The sequence below is a fragment of the Teleopsis dalmanni genome, chromosome X, assembly GCF_002237135.1.
Source record: "Teleopsis dalmanni isolate 2A chromosome X, ASM223713v2, whole genome shotgun sequence".
Taxonomy (NCBI): domain Eukaryota; kingdom Metazoa; phylum Arthropoda; class Insecta; order Diptera; family Diopsidae; genus Teleopsis; species Teleopsis dalmanni.
This window is the reverse complement of record NC_051848.1, coordinates 79,101,023-79,110,644: the sequence shown is the minus strand read 5'-3', so window position 1 is coordinate 79,110,644 and position 9,622 is coordinate 79,101,023. Positions and strand designations below refer to the sequence as shown.

The 9,622-nt window shown below is 29.6% G+C and overlaps 1 protein-coding gene across 5 annotated transcripts; it reads left to right on the top strand.

Moving 5' to 3' along the window:
• Window positions 1-641: 641 nt before the first annotated feature.
• On the top strand, window positions 642-4,287 carry LOC119687696. Of its 5 annotated transcripts, none has more exons than XR_005253241.1 (6): window positions 642-1,450; window positions 1,589-1,641; window positions 3,390-3,470; window positions 3,542-3,655; window positions 3,737-4,219; window positions 4,272-4,287. XR_005253241.1 is itself a non-coding variant. In XM_038102113.1 (3 exons), exon 1 carries the CDS (start codon window positions 746-748, stop codon window positions 1,508-1,510), a length of 765 nt encoding a protein of 254 aa, XP_037958041.1. In that variant the 5' UTR covers window positions 642-745; the 3' UTR covers window positions 1,511-1,523; window positions 1,589-1,641; window positions 3,390-3,470. The 5 variants fall into 5 exon arrangements, 1 of the variants encoding a protein (XP_037958041.1); XR_005253240.1 differs by having other exon boundaries at window positions 642-1,523; XR_005253242.1 differs by having other exon boundaries at window positions 642-1,523; window positions 3,719-4,219.
• The last annotated feature ends 5,335 nt before the right edge of the window (window positions 4,288-9,622 follow it).

The following is a 9,622-nucleotide window of genomic DNA, read 5'->3' as shown; positions in this document are numbered from 1 at the left end:
TAAGCTATATTTGAACCGATATGAGTAAACCGATACGCGTTTTCCTATCTACCGCGTTATAGGGGGATTACTGTACAGTTAATTTTTATTAACTCATAAAAATTGGAACTAATATATCTAACTGGTTTTATCAATAAAATACTTTTTAGGATATTAATTTAAAATTCGGAATTATCATATGTTAAGAAACAACTGTATGATCTAATTTTGATTAGTTATAATAATAGGTGTGAACGATTAGTGTGAACCACTATCATCTGTAGTGGTTAAAAATACTTTGGCAAATAGGATCAACTAGGACACTTTGTTTTTGCTTATTACTATAACTTATATTTTCTAATCAGAGAATACTTGCGGAATTATATTACTCATTTTTAAAGTTTTCAGATTTTTTTATATCTCGTGTGTCTTTACTACTAAGTTAGGCCTGTGCATTAGGCCTTTACGGCTGAACGACTGAAATCCGTTTATTGGCATTTATAAGTCGTAGTTTAAGTAGGTTCCAATCTCGTACTGCTGCTTCAATATGTTAAATCTAACAAGAATTTATTGTTTTGTTTGATTATTTGCTTTGAAATACCAATCAAAATTTTTTAACTTCAATGTTAAAAAAAATTTATTAAAACTTATTTATGTAAAAAATGTACGTGTAACAAAATTCTATCCGGCAAATAAATTTCTTTTTCAAACCGCAAAAATTTAACCACCTCAAAATTTCCGTAACTAAATTATATAGTAAGCGAAGATGTTGCAGTTTATTGTTCAACACTTCGCCACAAATTTCTATTCAAAAGTGGGTTTCTATGTCATTGGCAGTGTGATCGGATCTTTGTGGTATCATAATCCCATTAAACTAAAATGGTATTACTATAGCAATAGTCTAACATCTAGCGTGAGTCCTGTGCTTAATATTGAAATCAGTCAATCATTTATGGTAGGGATTGCACTTATGTTTGGTGAGTGCGCGCTATTAGGCTATATAATGCACAGTAATGCAGTTCGCGATGTCAAGAACCAGTTGTGTGAAAGAATTGAGAAAGTAATCAGAAAACCTAAAGACATGGATAACATAAGAAAGATTATCGAAGACGAAACCGGTAAACTAACCATTGACATCGTTGATGAATCTTCTGCAGAAATCAGTGACGATGAATCTCTTCTGAGCACTTCCACTGATTCAACTATATACGAGAAATCAAAACAATATGATCAAACAAAGGAGCTAATGACTGTCTATAGTGCAGTGGAATATGATAATGATAGTTCTGAGGATGATTTAACAACAAGGGACACAAGACCGCAATCAGATATTAAGCTAATAGTAAAAGAACCAAGCCGCATTCGTATTCTAAGACCATTTAGTACCGACAAAATAGTAGTGAATACTGATGAAGAGAAAAAAACGGAAGACGTTTCAAACAACGATGTTAACTCTCCTTTTACTACCAAGGTAAACGCTGTTTATTTATCTGCATTTGGTGTTAATAATAATACCGATTCCGAATTGTAATCACTTTTTGCAGGTACATAACAATTTAAACATATCTTTTAGCAATACATATTTTAGTAGCAGTTTTATTCGTTGCAGACAATAAGTAACACAACTTTAAACTTAACCAAAAATCTTGCGGAAAAGTAAAGGTAATATATGTTTATTCTGCTGCAATTTCACTCTATACAATCTTTAAAAAAATAATATCAAAAAAGTCACAAAGAAAGGCTAGACTAGCTTTAATATGATTTCTTGAAATAAAAAGCAAAATATAATGAAGTACAATATATATTGACAGAAAGATCACGATAGTCAGAGTTTTAGAGAAGTTCAAATATTTAAACAAAGAGATAAGAAACTTATTGAGTAATAGACTTGAAAGAGGAACTAGAAATGTCCGGCTGGGGCAACGATTAACTAAGAAATGAGATGGATGCATATGGCTTAAAAGATTAAGAGAAAAGTGTATGGTAAGAATATATAGCTACGTAACAGTAAGGTTGGTTTCTTGTTTACAGGCACAATTCAGCTTGAAAAACTATAGAAATGCCTTAATAAGTACAGATTTAAGCAGAGATTTTTCCAATTAAATTTGGTAAGACTAAAGTTACATCCACAAAAAAGGAACAATGGAAGAAATTGATATACGTATATCATATATACTTTAAAAAAAATTCTTCAAGAAATAAAAATGTTTCTTATATCTTTTCTATTTAGATTAAAAGGGTAAAAAGTATAGAGAATCACATAGAACACAACACAAGAGAAACAGTGTGGAACCGTATATATATATATACATATACAGACAGAACAGTTTCTTGGAATATCTCAAAGTTAGGATTTAATTCCCCATTTGAAACGTCCACCTAAAAACTGTTCGTCAGAAAATTCATTATATGCCAAAAATATTTCTTTCGTGTTTTTTTTAATATATGTTAAATGGATGTTTTGATCATCTATTTAAATGTATTCAGAAATGCTTTAAAAGGTTCAAATTTGACTGAAAAATTTTCTATATACTTTATGCAACTCCTAATTTATTCTAAAATTTTTGTTAATTTTTTTTTTCCTTGATTTTATCAATTCTTTATTGTCTTAAATACTTTTATCTTGCGAGGTTTTTTTACTATCACGCAAAGTTTTCCTGCAATCATCCTTTAAAGCAGGGCCGTTCAAGGTGCGGCATATTATCTCTTGGTGTACTGGTAAAACTATATTATTTTATTTTATTGGTATGCCAAAAAAATGAATGAAAATTATTAAATGTATAAAACTAAATTGAACATTATAACCGTATTTTTATTTTTCTCCGGAATAATTATGAATGTATGTATTTGTTCCTGTGACCCTCCAATCTGTACAGTGATTTGTATTAGCCCGAGATGGTATCTATTTTATACAGCCCTGCTTAAAAGCAAACTGCTTACTTCTTTTTTCATTAAAAGTTCACAAATATATTGATTTATAAATATACGATTCTATACATTTTTGGTGAAAAAAGGTAAGTGTAAATCGGTCACTTTAGATGTTGATTATGTGAAAACTACTTTTGAACTACATTTAGGGTATTGGGGATTCTTTGGCTATAGTTTTGCGTTCAGTAAACTTTTCTTTTATACTTTTATACTTTTCTTTTAGGAAACATTATAGGAACATTTTTTTGTTATATGTTAAATATAAAATTATGCGAATGTGCCAATATTAATCAATTTTATACAATAATTTTACCTAAAACATGTGTTCTCTTCGTTAGGAATGGTACGCTTTTGTTGCTTTTTAAGGAATTATTGCTGTTACTAATAATTTAAAAATATGTATTATAACTGTTATTAATAATTTAAAAATTTATTTTATAATTTTAATTTTATATCAAGATATTACTTTATAATTTTAATAGCTCTTCCCGATGTTAAGTAATGAACATAATAAAAGAATAAAGCACACAAAGAGAATTATTCATCACATATCCGTTTAAAAGGTATTCAAAAGTTATATTAAAATATTGATTTTTCACATTAGTATTGCTGATATCTTCTCCTTCCTTTTCAGTACAAATGGACAGAAATGAATAGATTAAGAAAAATATGCAATTACCTACATCTTTTGCTAACTAGACTCTGAATCGCGTTTGGAGGTTAAATCGCAGATGACCCAGAAAATCAGGTAGGTAGTAATATTAAATTTATCTAAAAAAAAATAAAAACTTGACTTGAGTGACATACTTAGAACTCATTTTTTGTACAGTTATCAAATAAGGGACAAAAACTGAATCTCCCATTTTGAGTCTTGAAAAATGAGTGGTGTATTGTGTATTTTACCTGAAGATTTTGGATGATACTACTTTACTATATCCTTAGTGATAAAGTAAATTATTAAATAAAAATAAAACGACTTCAGCAAATTTTCTATGAGCATCGATATTACATACTCCAACTCCTGTTGAAAACATAACCAGTATGATGCAAAAAACAGTGGTGATTTGACTGGAACTGGAGTCTTAAACATAAAGAATAAAAAAAAAATGATGGGCACTACATTATTACAATTATTCAGTTCCAAAACGATTTTTAATGATATTACAATATCTTTAATTGCCTTTCCTGTGAAGTGTTGAATAGAAATGAAATCGACTTTCCCACTGCTCTCTAATGAATAATAAACCAAAGAATGGCAATATTTATTGAAAAGAAAATCACAATAGTGGAAAAAATCACAGTGAATGAAGTGGTAATTCAAAATGTGTCTTACTATATAATTTTCACTAATCTATCTTTTAAAGTAGTGAGTATTGTGTAGAAAAAAATCAACTTTAGCGCTACTCTATGGAACTAATTTGTATGCCAATTTGTATTAAAACCACAACCACTTTGGTGCGAAATACCCTGGTGGATGAAGGAGACCTGAAATCTGCCTTATTTAAACTGCAACATCAAACGTTTTACTTATAATTTATTTACATAAAATAAATTTATTGCATTCGGAAAGAAAAAAATACAAATAGTTTTTTTCTTAATACTTAAAACAAAACAAGAAAAAAACGTTGGCTTATATTACATATATCCTTATATTATATATTATGATTATATTATAAAAATCATATTGTCAATATTTTCATGCACAATTCATTTTAAGAGCTTTAACTAGAGATGAAGAAGTTTAGTGCAAATAAAGGATACACTACTTAATTTAATTGAATTATTATTATTGTTATTAGGTTAGGTGTATTCAAGCCACCATCTAAAAATCTATTGGGTTCTCTTCACGAATTCCGAGTACATCTCTAAGCGAAATTTATTCAATAAATTGTACTATCGAATTTTGAAATTTCTACATCTGATGTAAGATGTGAATCTTATATCACCAACTTTCCGTTTAAATATTAAATTTCCATTTAAATATGACATAGAACGCATTTATTGTGTAATATATTTTATAGCAAAACAAATTATTATATTTTTTTTAATATTTAAATTAAGTATTTTTTTAATAACATTTCATTTACTTATTGAATATGTCCACTTTAGTTACTTTAGGTGTAACTGCAATTTTATTTTACAATTAAATTGATTGACCGCGATTGATACTTGCAGTATTAAAAATTAAACTAACCTCAGGGAGTTTAAAACAATTGACTTAATTGCTGCGTGCTGGAAAAGAAGTGCAACGGCTCCTGTTACTAAAAGCAGGCAAATATTTTTTTCAGATACTCACATTCCAGCACTCGTAAAAAATACAGACATATTACTCTTTTCCGTTGGTAGTAATCCTTTTGTAATTACAAATCCCTTATGCAGCTGAAAATTTACTAAGAATCATAACAAAAAAAAATATATAAATAAAGTATCAAACTTCAAAGTTGGTTGCATTGCATGCAGCAATAATTGGAAGAAATGAATACAGTTGAGTATTTTACTCACTGTTACCTTCAAAGTGCATTAAGTACAAAAATTATCATTTAATAAATTTTTAATTAATCTCAGTCCAGATCTTTACTTAGACTAAGATATTTGCTTTTGAGTTTTCATATTGACACCAACGAGTTAGTGACTTTTAAAATCGGTCCATGGCCGGTTCTTGTATTCTTGAAGTAACATCACCTAAAATAATTTTTTTATTTTTTTTTTTCAATTTGTATATTTACAATCTGTCTTAAATACGACAGTAAGCAAAATTATTTCATAAAATATAAAAGTAACACGAATAGAGTGTTTCCAATAAACCTACTATTATATATTTTGCTTATGCTATATGGTATAGTACAATTTATTTAATAGGCAAACCTATCAGGTAGATCAAGAACATGAACTCCTTTAAGTCCTCTTAAACTATTAACTGTAAAATTAAAGGCTAAAGTATTTACGTGATTGTGAAGTCTATAAATGTATCTAATGGCGCATATTTCATTTTTTACTAAAGGGTTTTTTTCGTACAGTAGTTAACTACAACAACAAAATTTTTTATTTTTTAGATTATTTTAATTAATTGAGTTTTTGGCTGACCACACAGCTGTTTCGAGTATTGCCAAATACCCATCATCAGTGGTCTTGGAAATAATTTTTGTATTTAATTATTCGTAAATAATTATTTTTGAGACTGCAAGTACCAAGATTCGAACTCGGGTCCATCTTTTACTAAAGGAATTTTGAGATCCTTGTGTAAATTTGCGTTCGCTATGTAAAATCGAGCATTAACACTACGTCGCAATATTTTAGATTAGTAACGCTGAAGTATCTCTAGCGGTACCCCACAATTGTGTAGCATAGGTCCCCACAGGTTTTAATATGGCTTCGTGAAGATGGATTTTGTTTTCAAGTCTGGTTTGAGATTTTCACCCTAGCAACCGGAGCATTTGTTTTGTTTTTAAATTGAATTGTTGTCTTTTTGATTTTATATGACTCTTCCATGTCAATCGATGGCCGAGATGCAAGCTAAGATGGTTCACGGAGTTGCTATGAGGAATCACAGAACCGTTAAATGAAACTTGAGGACAAAAATACTTTTAGTAAAAACACATTTTACATGCTTAATAAGCATAATTTAAAAATTAATTTATCGAAGTTAGCTTTAAAAGCCTCAATTCTAAAAAATGTCGTTCTCAGTCTTTAATAACTTTATCTGATAGTTATTCAAACATCTGCACATTAAAAGCTATTCCCTTTCATGGATTGAAAATTTCTCGTAAATAATAATGCTTGCCATGAACACATCGCGTTAATAATTGTAATAAGATTATAAGGAAAACATAAGTTAATAAAAAATAATACAGAGACACTCTATTCATATTTTATATTATTTGGTACAAATGTCAGGAAAAAACATGATGAATATGAATAAGTTTAAATGTTCCGCTGTTCTTATTTTTATGAGATTTTTATTTAATAGGTATATGCCTTTCCGTTCTCTTTGACGACCATTAAAACCATATTAAACTATTAATTAAACATAAACATTGTGATTAATTGTTAAAACATATATTAATCTGTGAAAATGTTCTTGAAAATATGTATATATAAACGTTACTTTCATCTTAGATAGCTGCAGTGACATAAAAGTAATATCATATTATATGCAATATATTTGATTAAATCTTTAATTAAAATTTTTGAAAGAAATTGCAGCTTTCACTTGCAACAATACCAAATAGCATAAAATACTACAAAGCATAAAATACCAGAGGAGCACGGCATTACCGAAGACCGCACGACGTAACTTGTTGTACAATAAGCGTCGATATATTCCTCTCAGGTAAACGCCACTCCAGTTGGGAGAATCACTGCTTTTGACAAAATCTCAGGCAGAAAGTGAAGAACAAAAAACATTCGTAGACCTAACACGTTCTCTGTACATAGCACAACGGCACATAAGAATCTGTGAATAAGAATTTTCTAAAAAGTGAACAAGAATCCAAGGGAACCTATGAAGTATTTTTCACGCAACAAATAAGTTAAGGTTGCCCATCATATGCCTGCGGGCCCTGCACTTACATTGGATTTGTTCAAACGTTAAAAAACAAGAATTAAAGCTCAATTTTTTTTAAACATTTTTTTCGTATGTAAATACATTTATAAACCGCCGTGTTTATTTGGCATAAGTCAGGAAGACTTGCCATATGCCGGTATGTAATATAATGTCCTTCAATGAAGTGCATATATAAGTTAATATTTTATATTATAGAAGGGTTTTCGAATAACAAAGAAAGAAATAAAGGACAAACACAAAAATTTATTTTTTAATTTTATTGAAATTTGGCTGACCATACAACGCTGTTTCGAGTATTGCCAAGTACTCTTCATCAGTGGTCTTTTGGGAATATCGGAATTTTATTTAATTAGTTTATAGTCCGTATATAATTTGTTTGAACTGCAAGTGCCAGGCTTAGAACTCGTGCCTGTCAAATTAGAAGCGATGACTAATCGTGTTTATCCACAAGAAGCCAAGGCTGCACAAACTTTCAATGCTTAAGTTCCAGGTTTTATTGTCACTTATTTTTATTTAATTAGTGACACCAACCAAAGCACTTGCAGTGCTTTAAATTAGAACGAGCTTATAAACTACAGCTTTATTTTGGAAACACAAGTTCAACGAATTGAAAGTTAACTTTTGGGTTCGCCTATTCTTTATTTTTTCAAAGCTACTCTTTTTGTAGAGACATTTTGTACTGCATATTGTTTTACTTACTATATGTAAAGCGACCATTCTGGTGCTTTTTACAAAGAAGCTATGCTATGTTATTCTACAAACCCCCTTTCGCGGTTTAGGAAAGGCTGAACAATATTATATTTTAACATATTGTTCTTATTTTTCACAAGTCTAATTTTTGAATAAAGTATTTGTGTTGCTGTAAAGCTAGACTTTCTTTGTATAGGGACAAAGAAGCTTTATTAAAATTTAGAGGGGTTTTTGAATAGCAAAGAAAGAAATAAAGGACAAACACAAAAATGTGTTGGTGTCAAGTGCTTTGGTTGGTGTCACTAATTAAATAAAAATAAGTGACAATAAAACCTGGAACTTGAGCATTGAAAGTTTGTGCAGCCTTGGCTTCTTGTGGATAAACACGATTAGTCATCGCTTCTAATTTAACAGGCACAAGTTCTAAGCCTGGCACTTGCAGTCCAAACAAAATTATATACGGACTATAAACTAATTAAATAAAAATTCGATTATTCCAAAGACCACTGATGAAGAGTACTTGGCAATACTCGAAACAGCGTTGTATGGTCAGCCAAACTTCAATAAAATTAAAATAAATTTTTGTGTTTGTCCTTTATTTCTTTCTTTGCTATTCAAAAACCCCTCTAAATTTTAATAAAGCTTCTTTGTCCCTATACAAAGAAAGTCTAGCTTTACAGCAACACAAATACTTTATTCAAAAATTAGACTTGTGAAAAATAAGAACAATATGTTAAAATATAATATTGTTCAGCTTTTCCTAAACCGCGAAAGCGGGTTTGTAGAATAACATAGCATAGCTTCTTTGTAAAAAGCACCAGAATGGTCGCTTTACATATAGTAAGTAAAACAATATGCATTACAAAATGTCTCTTCACAAAGAGTAGCTTTGAAAGAAATAAAGAATAGGCAAAAACCCAAGTTAAACTTTCAATTCGTTGAACTTTGTTTCCAAAAAAAAAGTTGGTAGTTTATAAGCTCGTTCTAATTTTAAAGCACGGCAAGTGCTTGGTTGTTGTCACTAATTAAATAAAAATAAGTGACAATAAACCTGGAACTTGAGTATTTGAAAGTTTGTGCAGCCTTGGCTTCTTGTGGATAAACACGATTAGTCATCGCTTCTAATTTGACAGGCACGAGTTCTAAGCCTGGCACTTGCAGTCCAAACAAATTATATACGGACTATAAACTAATTAAATAAAATTCGATTATTCCAAACAAACCAAGACCCACTGATGAAGAGTACTTGGCAATACTCGAAACAGCGTTGTATGGTCAGCCAAATTCAATAAAATTAAAAAATAAATTTTTGTGTTTGTCCTTTATTTTTTCTTTGTTATTCGAAAACCCTTCTAAAAATTTAATAAAGCTTCTTTGTCACTATACAAAGTAAGTCTAGCTTAACAGCAACACTAATACTTTATTTTATATTATATTTATTTAAAAAATAAAAATTTGACG

Excerpts from the sequence above, each read along its gene's own strand:
- LOC119687696 (XM_038102113.1), top strand. The coding sequence starts at position 746 with ATGTTGCAGTTTATTGTTCAACACTTCGCCACAAATTTCTATTCAAAA.